The sequence below is a fragment of the Centruroides sculpturatus genome, unplaced genomic scaffold (assembly GCF_000671375.1).
Source record: "Centruroides sculpturatus isolate CEXI.00-Female unplaced genomic scaffold, Cexi_2.0 scaffold183, whole genome shotgun sequence".
In the NCBI taxonomy this organism is placed as follows: Eukaryota; Metazoa; Arthropoda; class Arachnida; order Scorpiones; family Buthidae; genus Centruroides; species Centruroides sculpturatus.
The window spans coordinates 35517-54166 of NW_019384387.1; the positions used below are offsets into that span (position 1 = coordinate 35517).

The 18650-nt window shown below is 32.4% G+C and overlaps 1 protein-coding gene across 4 annotated transcripts in view; it reads right to left on the reverse strand.

The window, feature by feature from the left end:
* Nucleotides 1–12974: 12974 nt before the first annotated feature.
* Nucleotides 12975–18650, reverse strand: part of LOC111618111 (paired box protein Pax-5-like) — a 96821-nt gene continuing 91145 nt past the window's right edge. For 2 of the 4 annotated variants that reach the window (XM_023359557.1, XM_023359556.1), the window contains exons 7-8: nt 14710–14844; nt 12975–14012 (exon numbers count right to left, since the gene is read on the reverse strand). In XM_023359557.1, coding sequence (XP_023215325.1) covers nt 13909–14012; nt 14710–14844 — 239 coding nt within the window. In that variant the 3' untranslated portion in view covers nt 12975–13908. Of the gene's footprint in view, nt 14013–14699; nt 14845–18650 lie in introns of all 4 variants that reach the window. The other 2 variants (XM_023359558.1, XM_023359559.1) reach the window with 2 other exon arrangements.

Here is an 18650-nt window from a genome sequence, read left to right on the forward strand (position 1 = left end):
ATATATTTAATTATATAAAATAAATATTTTATTTACGTTTTATATATATATTTTTAACTATATTTTAAAAAAATTAATGATTTATAATTAAATTTAAGTGATTTCCCCTCGTATAAACCTATTAAAATAAGCAATTTTAAATGTCGTAAAGATGAATAATAATTTGTAGATTATTTTAATAAAATTCTTCATGATATACTTTACATATTTATTTAATTATTAGCTTAAATTTAATGATAATTATCTATCTTATAAAAGAATTAAATTATATATTAATAGATTACAAAAAAAAAAGTCATGAGGACATCAACAAAAATATTTTTAGAAATATAATAACTTATGTAGATATAACATCACGTAGGAAACTGTTTAAATATTTTATCTAAATCCATTCCAAAAGGCTACACATCCCGTTTTTACTTGAAACGAATTTCATTATAATTTATGTAAGCCAACCCAAGTTAAATATTTCATTACATTTACTTATAGAGATGGGATGAGGGATGTACGAAAACGTGAGCGAAAAGTCAAATGTCAGAGGAAACATTTTTCAGACACACCTGTATTTTTATGACTTGATGTACGGAATGCGAATCGAGAGAAAAGATGATGTCCTATCGCCTAAAAATTGCCAAAAAATGTAGACCTACGTAAGGTTATAGACCCAAAGAACGCGAATTTAATCCGTACTCATCGAAAAACTTTCTCGTAAATACGATTTTTTTGAAGAGATTTGCATTGGGATAAGCAAGAGGAGCTTAAAACGAAACCCTTAAATGTTAGCTTCACTGCACGATTTCGTGTTATGCGGGAAAGCAATCACTTTCGTAACTTTGACTTTATATTGATTATATCTTTACAAAATTGATATATTTTATTTAAATTTACTATAAAAACATTATAAAAATGATTCTTAAGTAAATTTTAATTTAATATAATTCTATATCTTTTTATTTTTTTGTGAATAAAATGATATAAAAGATAAATTATTTAACACTTAATTTATATAAAGTAAAAACGTTATTATATATATAAAAGTATTATTTTAAGATTAAAAATTATATCAAATATTATATTATAGCGTTGATAAAATATTATCTTTATCGCCCAAATAGTTATAAAATCTACTACAAGATGGTAGCACGGTATTATTGGAGAAAGTCCAATTTAGGACAATTGTCTACTTTTATCCCAAGGAATTTTAACTCAATTAATTAATTAAACTAAAAACTTGTTTTATAACTTCAAAAATTTACGATAATGCTTTAAAAATCCTCTCAAAAACTCAGCTTACTTCGTAAGTAATCAGGGCGTGGCGCAGATTAATATAGCATAAGCACCCACTTATGTTCATTATCCTCCCCAGAAATTAAAACTGAATGCTTATTTTTATTAAATTATCACTTATTAATAACACAATTGCGTAATTATCTCATATCTCATCATATTTTTGAGTTTTTTTACACTTGAAAGAGCGCATCTTCTAGTAGATTCTTCTCTATATTTAGTAAGATTTTACTTAAAATTTATATAGAATAATTTACTTTAATGTTTATTTATTTTTTCTTTTATACGTCAGAAATCGAAAGATTTTTCTAACGTCCTGCATCCCCAGGTTAGAAATCAATAACTGCTTCCAACCCCTGAAGAAAATCGATAAAATTTACAAACAAACAGGAATTTTTCTTAAAGGATAAAACTATGAAAAAGCATCCTTAAGTCATAAAGGATAACTGGGATGAGATTGCATTCCTTCATCGTGAACATTGTGTAGATAATTAAACAATTCGATGAACTTACTCTCTCTCTCTCTCTCTCTCTTCTCTCCTCTCTTCTCTTTTCCTCCCCCTCTTCACGCAATCTGCATTCACGTAGTGCAGGACTGTCGAACCAAGGTGAAAACCCAATTCTGTTACAATAGAAATCGAGATAATTAAACATTCTTAACGTGTAGAACGTTCCATCATTGGTGAGGGATGCCACGATGTTGCGGGTTTTTTTTTATGTTCAGTATTTTTAACAAAGTCCTGTAGGATTTTTAATTTACATTAATCTCTTATCTCCTAACGTCAGGAGATGGATAAATGAGAGAGAAGATGGAAAGATGCTCTAATTTTTACATAGTTAACCTGTAAGAAAATTAAACTCCTTCTTCTTTATCAATTGTTCTTTAATGTGGAAGTTAAAATTGTGTATTTTTTAAGTTTAAAACTTATAATATTTGATTCAAAATTGCTAAAGATGAGATGTTAGTAGAAATAGTCAATTTTCGTCAGCTATTTACTATATAAAAGAGTGCATAATGAGATGCTAAATTATATATTTACACTTGAAAATGTGGAAGGAAAGTATAAATTTTAATGTAATTTAACTTTATTTTATCTTTTTAAATATAATTTTTCTTGGAAAAATTTTTAAATCATCCATCATCATAACCTTATCAGTTACATATTCATGAAAGTGGAAAAATAACTGAAGTGTAAATAGATATTTTCGATTGTAAAATTTGAAGAATAGTCATAATTTTTATCCAATTTATCATCATTTTTCTTGTATTTAGTGTTTAAAATCCTCTTTAAATTATTAAATTAAACCCTCCTAAACTTAGCTAAGAAGTGAGATGGAGTTATGAGAGCAAAATACATCAAAACAACATTAAAAGGCCAACATTTTGAGTAATAACAAAAGATACATATTCTTACTTTATCTTTATCCATCCTTCACTAGATTCAGTTACAAAATATCAACCCCGAAAAAGCAGGGGAAGTAGGAGAAATTCGAATTTTTATGATCATTTCTCCATCCCACTCCACCCATCACATCTCTCATTTAATGCGTGGTATCATCAGTAACCAAAGCTTAATTCGTATGCCCTCTTCATAACTCGATGGGATTCAATTTGGTAGAAAAGGGAGGAAGATTCTATCTACTTAAATGATGGAAAGTTCTTATTTTACAGAGTAAAACACGCCTGTAGATGATGAGACAGAAACAACACACAGCACTTGTGCTTTTGGCATTTCGTCGTCATCACACCACGCTTTCTCGTAAAGTGTATCTAGGAAAGTCTCTAAAGGCCTCGACAGCCTGGACGTTAAGCCTAATGTACAGCGGTTACTAGGTCCCTGGGGATCACTCACTAGCAATTGTTCTGAGCACAACGAGTCCAATAATGGAGATTTGCCAGCGATCGCTGCACTACTCAGTCGGGGGGAAGCTATTAATCAGCACACTGGTACCATGACATTTCCCCTCTGACTTTACTCTCCCTCAAACTGATTCTCTTTATTATAGTCACCCTATGAGGATAGAAAGACAAGTCGCTACTGTTTTCACGACTTTCTCTATAATGGAAAATGAAAAAAAGAAAAAGAACACCGAGAGCAACGAGATCGTAGCATCTCACCTGTAATCAACGTAAAGGATGGAGAGGAGAGAAGAAAAAATGGTTACAAATTAAACTAGAACCAGTTAATGATTTTGTAAGTTTGGAAGGAGGAGGAGAGAGAGCGTAGAGATGGGGAAAGACAGGAAACCACCAAACAGCATCGAATTGTGAGGCAGAATCGATAAGAACATCCAGAGAACTGGTGCAAGTTGTATGTGACTTTCATACGGACAAGTGGACTCTTTTTCCCTCCCCTTCCCCTCTCTCTCTCTCTCTCTCTCTTTCTACCAAACCATTCTGATGGATAGGGCCAAACAAAATCGAATACCTGTCAGAATATCCCGATAGCTTTTTGGGGGTGAGGCTTGTCATCTAATAAATATCCTTATAATTGGTTTCTGGTTGATATCTCGTATCTGCTTTTCTCAGGATAAATAATGATCAGTTATCTTATTGTGTTTGTTAGTAACTTTATAATCTGTATCAGAGTTTACTGTAAAAGTATACAGTGCAACTGTAAAGGATGTCATCCTGTAGATCCAAAACATCATTCCGCATCCTTACGATTTAAGTAAATGTTGCTTACTATTTAGCCTCTGTTCTACTCTAATTTAGTGTTGATAATGTGTAAATAAGTTCAAAAAAATATATAGCATATCTCACTTGAGCCGAAAATAATAAATTTTTATACGTTTTAAGAGTAGTTTTACTCTCTGTTGTTAACGTTTCTAGGACCTGTATCGTTAGAAATACGGACGAAACAAGCTTAATTTATGTAAAATAAATTGGCCTACCGTATAAATTAAGCTTTAAATATAATTTTATAATCAATGAATCACTTTGAAGGTTAAAAAACAGGGTTACAAAACGATACTTTTCAATAAATCTCTTCTGTACATTTTAGGAAGACGTATTCATTTATATAAAATAATTAATGTTTTGTTTCGTTCTATATAAGTAACCACGACACACTCTTCTTCGATTTTCCTTTCCATAACTCAAAGATTTAATTAAATGTTTCTCGGAAGTAATCAGGGTTGAAGCCAACATATTAGCGCTTTTTAACTGTTGATAATTAATTAAAAGGCAGCAAGAAGTACTGAGATACGTTTGTTCGACCTTAAAATTATAGATCTTTCTTTATAAGACGTGTTTGTTTGACCTCCCAAAGGGGAGTGAATATCTTCATTCAAGTCAGTTGATTCACTTGTCAATTAGAATATCGTCCGTCTTCGTTTACAATTCGTCTCTTAACTGTAATTTCCTGTCTTCCGGTAAATAGGGGAAGGAAAAAAAAACTAAAAAAATACACACAGACATCAAAAAGTCTCAACCCTCCCCCCCGATGAAAGAAGTCGAGCACATCATTCAAGATAGACTACCACAGGTGCTGTTGGAGCAGAACACGTTAAAGGAACACCTTTGTGACCCTAACTGAGGGCATCTCTGTCGAAAATTGGGAAAGTAGAAGCACAATAAAAGGACTGTCTTCACACTTTCAATGACGAATTTTATATTTGACATCTTCTAATGGCTGCTTGCCAGTCAGTCAGATCGTTCAGTCGGGGTGAAGTGTTTTCAAGTCCCCCCCTTCACTTCTTGGCTTCAGGTGACAATTTGCCACATGGAATCTAACGGCCTGTATCCGGTAAGAGCTCGAAACTCATATATGACACAAGACCATCTGTATGGTGTGTAAGATGCGCCTCATTACAACCATAATCGTGTCGTTGTAGTCACGTGTTGAAGAAGTGACGCTAATTTTCCTGAACGTCACAACACCGACTTTCAATTGATATACGGTTTTGCTTATTACTGTACTTTCCAGAAATAAAGTGTTTAAGACCCTCCTTTGGAGGGTTTTTTGGATAAAATTGCTTGCTTTATGGATTGTGAGAGAATGTCAAGTGATGCTGAAGAGCAAGAATTTTTTTTTATCTCTTCTCTTTCTCCATCTCTTGTATAAAAGTTGAAAATCAGTTTATCGACTTTTTTTCAATTCTGAGACGAGTTGTTTGTCACTGAATCATTTTAACGTTTCTAATAATTTTTAAAATCTATTGAGTAACGTGTGATAGACTCTTCCAGTTTCTACAACTGTTATACGCCTCTATATCCCGCCAGATTCTGACTGCACGATCTGCATCACCACTCTGATCCATTCAGTTCTCTCAGCAGGATTTGTTTCCTTAGCAGTTCTCTACTCTTTCAGCTGCAATTGATTTTATATATATATATATATATCTACATCGCTGAGATTCAATGTTAATTATGATCTAAATAGCATAGAATTATCATTTACTTCAATAAATAATTATCCTACAGATAGCTAGCATTTAACACACCTCTAATACTTTCAAATTTTAACAAATATTCCTATAGAAGCATCGCTGTATGAACTCGAAAATTATATTTTTTATCTTCAGTATCACATATTTATACTCTAAACTAGAAGTAATAAGTTATCTAGATATTCTGCTCCTATAATTCTAGGACTTTCAGGTCTTCCTAACCGCATGAGTATAAAAATAGAATTATAAGTGGCATAATCCTAATCCTAACTCTTAAATCTTAATTATATTATTTCTATAGTAGCATTTCATTATCCTTTAACTACTCTGTTCCTACAGATCCTGTTCTTCGGCCTTACAGCTACCTTTATCAGATTATCCTTAAAAATTACACGTATATACAACCTCATACTCCTATAGAAATATGCATTTTTTTATGCTTCTGGATGGTAGTATATACCTGTAGAAGCATAATTGTTACTTTAATAATGTATTTCTTTGTTTATTTAACAAATTTTGTATGTAAATTGACCATATTTTAATGCTATAACTCTATTATCTGTATAAAGATTCGTGAATACAAGTTTCTCCTTCTCATCTGTTAAGAGCGCCTGAATACTCCTATAGAAGTATACACCTTCTTACATGCAGTATATACCTTTAAAAGCATAATTAATAGCATATTTCCTCGTTTATTTAACAAATTACTATATAAATCGGCCGTATTTTTACATTGAAATGTCATTCTAGATTTCATTAAATCTCCATTATGCACGCATCTGTATACAGATTGTCGAATACAACAAGTTTCTCCTTCTTATCTAGTTTCTCTAAATACTCCCAAGAGGGTAGATTTTTCATAAAGAAGTATTTTTCGAAGGAAGAAATTCGAAACAACTTAAAGTAGCGTGTGGCAGCTGTTTGGACATTTGCCGTCGGTAATGGAAACGTTTGGTTCTTTCTAAGTGTCCCTTGGCAACAGTCAACTATCCCAATGGGTTACCAACTCCCTGTCTTTATCTAGTCTTCTTCCAGACATAAAACAAAAGAACTTCTGATGAAATTCCTCCTGATGTTGGTTGAGTCGATGGAGAACTGCTAGATTTAAACTTGGAATAAATTGCTTCTCTTCGATACTCTACCCCAGACCTCATAAAAATGGTACAGTTGAGGTCTCGCTCGAGATTCAAATTTAACTTTAAAGATTATTTTCTACATAAATCTTTTATGTTTCGAAGACAAAATTATTCTATTCTTTCTTCTCCTTTTTTTCCTGTTTTTATATTCATTTTAGCATCCATCTTCTCATTAATCTGTCTGGCAGAATAGCTCAAATAACACCGAATAATTGTTTTATTCTAATTAATAAAGGATATAAAATTTAAATTTTGGTCTAAATTAAGAAATTGGACTTATAGGAACCTAAAAAAAAAAAAACTGCTTCAGAATTTCTGTGAAAGGGATGCAGATCTTAGCAAAAAGAGACAGAAAATCTGTTCTGTAAATGCTCCCGAAACTTACAGACTCATAGATAAAGGGTCTAGAAATCCTAAATTTTAGCATAAATCCGAAAAAAAACTGCTCTACAACATGAGTATTTTCCCTACAGACCCCTTATCCATCCTCCACTGCTTCGAACAGGGAATAAATCCCTAATCCTCACCTTATCAGCATTCGTCATCGGTTTTAATAACGGGAAGAGAAGGAGGAGGAACTAAAAAACACACACACACACATACATACAAAGAGAAGAAGATCCACATCAGCGAGAAAGAGTCATCAATGTTAATTTATTCAACAGCACGATCCTCGAATATTGCTAATGGTGACAAAATGGCACATTTAACAGTCCATATTCCGACCACGCGACTTAAGCCCTATAGAGTGGAATGAAAATAGGGATCAGCTGGGTGCACACAGTGTGGCTAGCTGTGAGTGATGTGCCGGAACGAGGAAGTTGGCATCCGGCTAACCATGGACTAGAGTCAGGTGGCACACTACCGACTACTTGGGAATGGAACACACGTGTTAGATAAATGAGATCCGAGTTTTGGGATTTAGTTTGGTCACGAGTGACCGTGATCTGGCTGAGGGAAAGAGGGGAGGGAAGGAAAGATGAAGAAGAGAAAAAAAAACGTACGGTTTTAGTGATTGGAACAGCAAAATCCTACTGTCCACTGATGACAAAACAGTAGAACGGATGGGAGTGGACTGAAGAGAAAATTGTCTCCCTCTCTGATCGATGGCATCTCTCTCCTCTCTTATGATGTCCAATGATGTGACATTTTTCAAGTGGTAGCTCCTTACATGTTTGTCTTTTTGTGATATTGGATTTATAAAAGTGCATCTGGAATGGAATTCTTTCACCTTGTTGATGAAGTGGGAGGTGGTTTGCCTTCGTCTTTCTTTCTTTCTTCTTCTTCTTTTTTTTCTTAATCGATATATTAAGCTTTCACGTTTCAATTTTTATGTTATTTTCTGAGAAAAAATAATTTTTTATATTTATTATTTATACGTCTGTTTAGCTTTCATTCGTCATCTAAACTACATTAAAAATTACAATCTGTCTCTTACGAGAAGAGAGCATTGATGAATTATGTTTGAGAGCTTAAAATAGCGTTTATCTTCAGTAAAATGAATTATAAATCATCCCTTTAACTGAATTTAACTATAAATCGTCCTTATCATCTAATAAACTTAGAAATTTATACGAGTTTAACTAAATAAATGCATTAAATTGTATCCATCTCGATTTGACTTTGATGAAAAATCCGCATCTTTTTTTTAATGATGTATACGATGATGATAGGATGATAAACTATTATAATTTTATTTAATTACCAGTTTATGCTTCAATTTACTAATTTTACACAGTTAAAATAATGAAAAACGGAGACTTATATTGTTAAATTTAAGCATACAAGTCGACCCTCCCCTATAACACTGTTGATTTTTCCGTTTTATATGAATTCCATGTTGTACGAGTCACTTAGATTTTACAAATACGTGAGCCGTTCACAGCCCGGTACACGTATTTGTAAAATCTAAGTGACTCGTACAACATGGAATTCATATAAAACGGAAAAATCAACAGTGTTGTAGGGGGTCGACTGTATTATAGTATCTCAGTGACTCGTAGATATGATTTTAAGGATTAAATACATAGTTAGATCCATCTATATGTGTATAAGTAGTATTTAGATAACTCTTCGAGGTAATATAAACTGTATTTTATTCATTAAAACCCCCCTTTCTTAATTAATGATAGTCGTATTTGTTACTGTAGCAGTACGTTATTTATCCTCAATTTTTTTTCTTCAAAATTTTTTATGCTATTAATCTTTAAATTATATTTATTATAAGAACGAAAAGTCGAAACTATTTAAGTATGACAATACCCGGAAGTAATAAATGTGCCAATATATTTCTCATCTTGTGCATTCCAAGACATTTTGGAACCAAACTATGACAGCTCATATATATAAATATATATTTTTATGTCAGATGTTTTCTTTGTTTTTGACAATTCTACCTAAAAATAAAGTGCATGTTTCATGCATTGTTAAGTCATGCTACACTAACTCTATGTAGGGACAATGACCCGAAAGTCGTCGTCCCTCTTAAAAGATATAGGAAGAAACTATGTGAACTAGCACAAATAAAAATCGAAAAAAAATATATATATATATTTCAGTGTGAAAAACTGCTATTTTTTTTAGTAAATTTAAGGTTATAATATAGTAATTTTACACTATTTTTATACGAAAAAGTACAGTAAATTGTTATGAAGTCGTGTTGTTCGGTACCTTTAATTGAACGTCTACAGTACTAAAAGTATTGATATTACCTTAATATTTTTAGGGGTTTTAAAGTTATTAAAGTTAGTTTTATTCACCCATAAATTTTCATTAAAATCGAATGAAAAGATTTTTTATTTATGAAGATAATTTATGTAAATCGGACTATAACGCGCAGTTATAAATGAATTTTAAAGAAATCGATTTATAAATTAAATATTCGTAAATTTCTTAATTTTCTATGCTATTTTGATAATAAAACAAGCATTTTTAAAGCAATTTTTAAGGTAGAAGATTTAATTATAATCGAGTTAATTATTATTATTATTATATGATTGAAATGAAATTGGGATGAGATAGTGTATGTATGGATTAAGTGCAGCGGATGTTCGACCACTGATGACGTTCAGGATGTGAAAAGAACGGAAGGTATGTCTCCTTCCTCCACTGGATGCTATTGTTTTACATGGCAATGTCGCGGACATTGTTAGCTGAGTCACTGGTTAGTGGAGAAACGACTTTCACTAAAGAGAGCAACTCGAAGAGGGAGGAAATGAACGGCTGGCTTCTGAGCGTTTCCTGTATGTGCAGCCGAGACGCCAACCGTACATCAACGTCAAACGGTGATGGAGCTGCTAGTGCTTCGGTCGAATTGGCCATTTTCGTCAGTCCTCTATAGACCCGTCCCATTGCTACCCCCCCCACGACAAAGAAATTGCAGAGGAAAGGTTTTCGCCTTCATTCAAAGCTCCTGGCCTCTACACAACTCAACCTCCCCAAAAACCCTCCCTCACTTGATCGACACACTCGCTACTGGTCGCTTGTTCCACTGGTCCTTTAGGTGACGCGATTTCGACATTAGGACCCACTAGAAATGCTTTTATCTGATAAATTCGCTTTGAATGTTGTATTGTGATAAACTGCCGATTTTCCTAGACAGAAAGGTGTTTTTCTATACGCTTTTTTTTATTTTATATATATATATATATACACGCAGAGACTTGGAATTTTTACTTTGAAGTTTTATAAACTTTTTGCTATATTTTATCTTATTTTTTCTTAAGAAAGTGAAGTGTAATGTGTCACAGTTAACCGTGACTTTATGTATATAAATATTAAAAGCGTGTCCTGTAGAAACGAAAGAAAGATAATTCTAACAATGGCGATCACCCCACTTCACTTAATTAACTCATCCCTGTGGGGATGATCTAACTCCTCTTGTTTATCTCCCGAATGGAATCCTATCTTTCTGTTTACTCGTGTTATTTCTCATTTATTATCGTCCTGTTTCTCTTAACGCCAAACACTTCTTCTTCTTCTTCTTCTTCTTCTTAATTACTTCCTACCGCACGATTCTGCACCCGAAAACATAAATTTTTTATCGATGTAACACACAAAAATACTTGATTTTTTATGTATTCATCAGCTAAATATTCATACGTGATCGATTGTTAATGAGAAAACTTTACTTACGATTCGCGTAGAGATCATCTTAAATAACGTTCGAGTCACAAAGTCGCGGTTTTTCTATTATCCTTTATGACTTAATATAGTTATTTACGTGTAAATTGTTTCGATAACTTGAAAATTCTCTATAATATATTGTCAAAATTGTGTTGTTTTTACAACAAAAAAACAAGGCTTGTAAAATACCGATACCAAGATCACACCTTCATAAGTTCGTTTATAATTAAATTATCCTTAAGGATAGAATCTTTAAGGATAATTTTACATAATCGTACACATCTTTTACGTGTTAGACACGTCCAACATTCTTAAAAATTGATCCTGAAGAGGAATCACATGTTACTTACTACATCATAGCTTTGTAACAGAACAAGCTTATTTACACCCTTTTAAATGTAAATTTTTGTTTCATTACTCCTCACGAAAGATAACCCTTTACACAATTGTTCGTAACTTTAAATATTACGTCTATCTTTCGACCCGTTACGTCTCTCCCGTAACGAGAGATAGTTACACATCTCTAATCCTCGTAACTGGATAAATAATAACAGGAGTCATCATTGATTTGGTCAACATTACTTTTATTGTTAACGTCTTTTGAGCGGCTAACAGAAAACGCCAAGAAGAAAAGATAAATGACCTATATCCATTCAGAAATGTTATCGGTAGAAGTCACCAGAAAACTAATTAAATTCTTAATTTTTAATTACTAAATTTTAATAATAATAATAATAATAAAAAATTATTATAACACAAAAGTATTGTATAAAAAAAATAATAATTTAAACTTACGTAATATAGTAATTTTACACTATTTTTATACGAAAAAGTACAGTAAATTGTTATGAAGTCGTGTTGTTCGGTACCTTTAATTGAACGTCTACAGTACTAAAAGTATTGATATTACCTTAATATTTTTAGGGGTTTTAAAGTTATTAAAGTTAGTTTTATTCACCCATAAATTTTCATTAAAATCGAATGAAAAGATTTTTTATTTATGAAGATAATTTATGTAAATCGGACTATAACGCGCAGTTATAAATGAATTTTAAAGAAATCGATTTATAAATTAAATATTCGTAAATTTCTTAATTTTCTATGCTATTTTGATAATAAAACAAGCATTTTTAAAGCAATTTTTAAGGTAGAAGATTTAATTATAATCGAGTTAATTATTATTATTATTATATGATTGAAATGAAATTGGGATGAGATAGTGTATGTATGGATTAAGTGCAGCGGATGTTCGACCACTGATGACGTTCAGGATGTGAAAAGAACGGAAGGTATGTCTCCTTCCTCCACTGGATGCTATTGTTTTACATGGCAATGTCGCGGACATTGTTAGCTGAGTCACTGGTTAGTGGAGAAACGACTTTCACTAAAGAGAGCAACTCGAAGAGGGAGGAAATGAACGGCTGGCTTCTGAGCGTTTCCTGTATGTGCAGCCGAGACGCCAACCGTACATCAACGTCAAACGGTGATGGAGCTGCTAGTGCTTCGGTCGAATTGGCCATTTTCGTCAGTCCTCTATAGACCCGTCCCNCCAAACCAGTTTTAAGTGAAAGGTTTTATTTTTATTTATAAACCTCTGCTGTAGACTAAGGCCTGGAATTATGAGTCTATGGTTTAAGGCCTCGTATTTTTACATGAGGCGTTATTTGATGGAGAGAAAGGGCTTTTTTATAGGGTCACAATAAGACTAAGTAGGTAAGGAGTACCTATAATCAGCCCTTAAATACTTATGCACGTTCTGATTTACTAACTTAAAGATTAAATTTATTAAGCTGTTTCTAAGAAAATTTTCTCTTTAAAACCGGTATTAATGTATTAAAAATCACCTTCAGACGTTAAATTTTTAATAAAATATGAATAATTAAGCATAAATTTACTTAAAAAATTACTGCTTTAACTCGTGTTAATTAATACAGAAAAGTACGCATTATACGTTCGATTTATCTGTAAAATTTGTGTATAAAAATCACAAGGATTTAATTACCAGGTCTAGATTTATCGTTATAAATATGTATACATATACGTGTTTTAAAAACATAATTCTCCACATTAACTTATCGGTTTTTCGCTTCTTTTATTTATTTATGAATATAAATATTGTGACTATAATCATGACTACAGGATCAGTGACTAGCGCCCAGAATTGGGTTCAAAATGATCTCGACCCCTAGTTTTTTTTTTTTTAAGAAAGAGGAAGGTAAGGGGGGGGGCTTTTGATAGCTAAATTATAAGCTTGTTTTGATCGAAGCTATACGAATTTTGAGCCCCTCCCTCCCTAGGTATCGCTTAAAGTATAGTAAAAAGTAATAGAAGTCCACCCCCTTTGTGGAGGCTTTTAAAGGAGAAGAATATATCTAAAAATAATTAAAATAATTCTAAAAAAAACAGGGGAAAATTCAGGAGAAATCCTCCGAAAAAGCTGTTTTTTTTAACGTTTTTCTTTTTCTCTTTGGTATGGGCTGTAATTTCTTGTGTTTCTTTTTTTTTTCTTTTTTTTTTGGAAAAATTTATACTGTACACGGACATGTAAACACATATATATACGTAAAAACACATATACACACACACGAATGTAGTCTAGTAGTGTGAGACCAACACTCCAGTTGGTCCTCTTTCTTTTGCTAAAGAGTTCGACATTATTATTATTATTTGCCTGTCTGAATGTCTATCTGTCGAATACAGAACTTCTTCAAAATTCTGAGTGATGATGACTCGAAGAACTCAAAAGAAAAAAAAATCACAAAAAAAAGCTTGATTTGTTTTTTTGTTTTTTCCTCTCGTTTGTCTGTCTGTCTGTCTGTTTGTTTTTTTTTTTCTTATGATAAAAAATAAAGAGATAGAGGTAGTCAGCCCTGCGAGTCGTTGTTCGGTTTCGCCTGGATTCATAGTATATTGTACTGACGTCACAACCAGACACTTTTGGTTCTCTCCCCCGTTGTTGGCGGATTAGCTAGCAACGTTCGGATGATTTGTAGTTCGGACTGAGACTTGATGATGTCAGGCCCGGATTGGTAGTTGCAGGACGCCCACTCGTGCCGTAGTAGTAAGAAGGATCTGAAATTTAAAATGAGATCCTCAGTTACGTTTGTAGCCATTGGGTGATGCGTGATTGTTAAAATGGGTTAAGTCAAATGGCCTTTTCTACAACGATTGCTTAAGTTATATTAAATTATTCTTAAGTTATCATATACTAAAATATATTTTCTTGTGTTTTACTAAGAACGAACTTAATTCTTTAATATTAAGTACATTTATGAAGCGTAAATATAGTAGCGGCATATTTAGACCCGTTTCTTTAAAAATTTCGCATTTTAATTTAAAATTTTTGATCAGATTTATTTATAACTATATCAGTAAGTGGTATAAATTAATATTTATACCTCTTATTGATATATTTATTATTTTTAAATAAAAAAAAACTAAGACGAATTTCATATATACATATAAGACGGAAGATTAAGTTCGATTCCCGTAAAATTTCGTTTCGTAGATGAAATTTTATCGAAAATAAATGTAAAAAACTAAATTTCAGATTTAAAAAAAACGCTTAATTTAACATCCGATAAACTTTAAAGACGTGCAATTAGCGTATCGTTAATAGCACATCAAATTCTCATCTTCTATCTTCTCTTTAGTAATTAATAGTAATTAACTTGATTAAAATATGTGCAAGGCACACTTCTCAACACGTTCTTTACCTTACAAACTACATAAAGACAGAGTAACAGGATGAATATTCACCAATACATACTGATGATCCCACCAGAACCATATCCATAAGCTCCGTATGCAGCTGCTGATGAATATTGGCTGTATGGAGTGGTGTAAGTATATTCTGTACCAGGAACTCCTGTAACAGTGGGCCCTGCTACTGCCGTTCCTGCAACTGTAGAAGGGAACGAGAACATCATCAATAACCTTTTACATCATCATTTTTTTCTACTCAAACCGATCATTAAATAGTCTAGTTCTATTCAACGACGAGCGGATGTAGACTTTTATTGTTTAAATTTTATTCAAAGAGTCGTTTTTTCTTGATAACTAAATGATTATTTTTTTTAATATAAATTTATACAATAAAAACACTAGAGATGTTCTTTAGAGAATTACACGTAATTAAGATTTAATTTCGCTTCCCAAACCAGTTTTAAGTGAAAGGTTTTATTTTTATTTATAAACCTCTGCTGTAGACTAAGGCCTGGAATTATGAGTCTATGGTTTAAGGCCTCGTATTTTTACATGAGGCGTTATTTGATGGAGAGAAAGGGCTTTTTTATAGGGTCACAATAAGACTAAGTAGGTAAGGAGTACCTATAATCAGCCCTTAAATACTTATGCACGTTCTGATTTACTAACTTAAAGATTAAATTTATTAAGCTGTTTCTAAGAAAATTTTCTCTTTAAAACCGGTTTTAATGTATTAAAAATCACCTTCAGACGTTAAATTTTTAATAAAATATGAATAATTAAGCATAAATTTACTTAAAAAATTACTGCTTTAACTCGTGTTAATTAATACAGAAAAGTACGCATTATACGTTCGATTTATCTGTAAAATTTGTGTATAAAAATCACAAGGATTTAATTACCAGGTCTAGATTTATCGTTAGAGAACCTACACTTGTCTAGACTGTCACACACATCTGAAGAAAACCATTAGGAACCACCAATAAATGAGCCCAAAGGGATAAGAGAAAACAAAGTAGGAAAATTAGAAGAAGAGAGAAAAAAGAAAAAAAAATAAGTTCGAATTATTTATAATCGTTCGTTTTACCTTACAATTCAAGAGACTAAACAGTAAATATAGCATTATTTTTGTTTTTGTTAGCAAAGTCAACAAAAACATCTGGCAGGATAAAGTAACAATAAGATAATAAAGATACGCCTATGGTATGTAAGAGAATGGAAAGAAGAAGATACAGGGGATGAATTCGTTCCTTGAAGCATGTTTAAAAAAAGAAAAATAATAAAGAAAAAAAAAATATATATATATATATTTATATATCNTATATATATATACATCGCTGAGATTCAATGTTAATTATGATCTAAATAGCATAGAATTATCATTTACTTCAATAAATAATTATCCTACAGATAGCTAGCATTTAACACACCTCTAATACTTTCAAATTTTAACAAATATTCCTATAGAAGCATCGCTGTATGAACTCGAAAATTATATTTTTTATCTTCAGTATCACATATTTATACTCTAAACTAGAAGTAATAAGTTATCTAGATATTCTGCTCCTATAATTCTAGGACTTTCAGGTCTTCCTAACCGCATGAGTATAAAAATAGAATTATAAGTGGCATAATCCTAATCCTAACTCTTAAATCTTAATTATATTATTTCTATAGTAGCATTTCATTATCCTTTAACTACTCTGTTCCTACAGATCCTGTTCTTCGGCCTTACAGCTACCTTTATCAGATTATCCTTAAAAATTACACGTATATACAACCTCATACTCCTATAGAAATATGCATTTTTTTATGCTTCTGGATGGTAGTATATACCTGTAGAAGCATAATTGTTACTTTAATAATGTATTTCTTTGTTTATTTAACAAATTTTGTATGTAAATTGACCATATTTTAATGCTATAACTCTATTATCTGTATAAAGATTCGTGAATACAAGTTTCTCCTTCTCATCTGTTAAGAGCGCCTGAATACTCCTATAGAAGTATACACCTTCTTACATGCAGTATATACCTTTAAAAGCATAATTAATAGCATATTTCCTCGTTTATTTAACAAATTACTATATAAATCGGCCGTATTTTTACATTGAAATGTCATTCTAGATTTCATTAAATCTCCATTATGCACGCATCTGTATACAGATTGTCGAATACAACAAGTTTCTCCTTCTTATCTAGTTTCTCTAAATACTCCCAAGAGGGTAGATTTTTCATAAAGAAGTATTTTTCGAAGGAAGAAATTCGAAACAACTTAAAGTAGCGTGTGGCAGCTGTTTGGACATTTGCCGTCGGTAATGGAAACGTTTGGTTCTTTCTAAGTGTCCCTTGGCAACAGTCAACTATCCCAATGGGTTACCAACTCCCTGTCTTTATCTAGTCTTCTTCCAGACATAAAACAAAAGAACTTCTGATGAAATTCCTCCTGATGTTGGTTGAGTCGATGGAGAACTGCTAGATTTAAACTTGGAATAAATTGCTTCTCTTCGATACTCTACCCCAGACCTCATAAAAATGGTACAGTTGAGGTCTCGCTCGAGATTCAAATTTAACTTTAAAGATTATTTTCTACATAAATCTTTTATGTTTCGAAGACAAAATTATTCTATTCTTTCTTCTCCTTTTTTTTCCTGTTTTTATATTCATTTTAGCATCCATCTTCTCATTAATCTGTCTGGCAGAATAGCTCAAATAACACCGAATAATTGTTTTATTCTAATTAATAAAGGATATAAAATTTAAATTTTGGTCTAAATTAAGAAATTGGACTTATAGGAACCTAAAAAAAAAAAAACTGCTTCAGAATTTCTGTGAAAGGGATGCAGATCTTAGCAAAAAGAGACAGAAAATCTGTTCTGTAAATGCTCCCGAAACTTACAGACTCATAGATAAAGGGTCTAGAAATCCTAAATTTTAGCATAAATCCGAAAAAAAACTGCTCTACAACATGAGTATTTTCCCTACAGACCCCTTATCCATCCTCCACTGCTTCGAACAGGGAATAAATCCCTAATCCTCACCTTATCAGCATTCGTCATCGGTTTTAATAACGGGAAGAGAAGGAGGAGGAACTAAAAAACACACACACACACACATACATACAAAGAGAAGAAGATCCACATCAGCGAGAAAGAGTCATCAATGTTAATTTATTCAACAGCACGATCCTCGAATATTGCTAATGGTGACAAAATGGCACATTTAACAGTCCATATTCCGACCACGCGACTTAAGCCCTATAGAGTGGAATGAAAATAGGGATCAGCTGGGTGCACACAGTGTGGCTAGCTGTGAGTGATGTGCCGGAACGAGGAAGTTGGCATCCGGCTAACCATGGACTAGAGTCAGGTGGCACACTACCGACTACTTGGGAATGGAACACACGTGTTAGATAAATGAGATCCGAGTTTTGGGATTTAGTTTGGTCACGAGTGACCGTGATCTGGCTGAGGGAAAGAGGGGAGGGAAGGAAAGATGAAGAAGAGAAAAAAAAACGTACGGTTTTAGTGATTGGAACAGCAAAATCCTACTGTCCACTGATGACAAAACAGTAGAACGGATGGGAGTGGACTGAAGAGAAAATTGTCTCCCTCTCTGATCGATGGCATCTCTCTCCTCTCTTATGATGTCCAATGATGTGACATTTTTCAAGTGGTAGCTCCTTACATGTTTGTCTTTTTGTGATATTGGATTTATAAAAGTGCATCTGGAATGGAATTCTTTCACCTTGTTGATGAAGTGGGAGGTGGTTTGCCTTCGTCTTTCTTTCTTTCTTCTTCTTCTTTTTTTTCTTAATCGATATATTAAGCTTTCACGTTTCAATTTTTATGTTATTTTCTGAGAAAAAATAATTTTTTATATTTATTATTTATACGTCTGTTTAGCTTTCATTCGTCATCTAAACTACATTAAAAATTACAATCTGTCTCTTACGAGAAGAGAGCATTGATGAATTATGTTTGAGAGCTTAAAATAGCGTTTATCT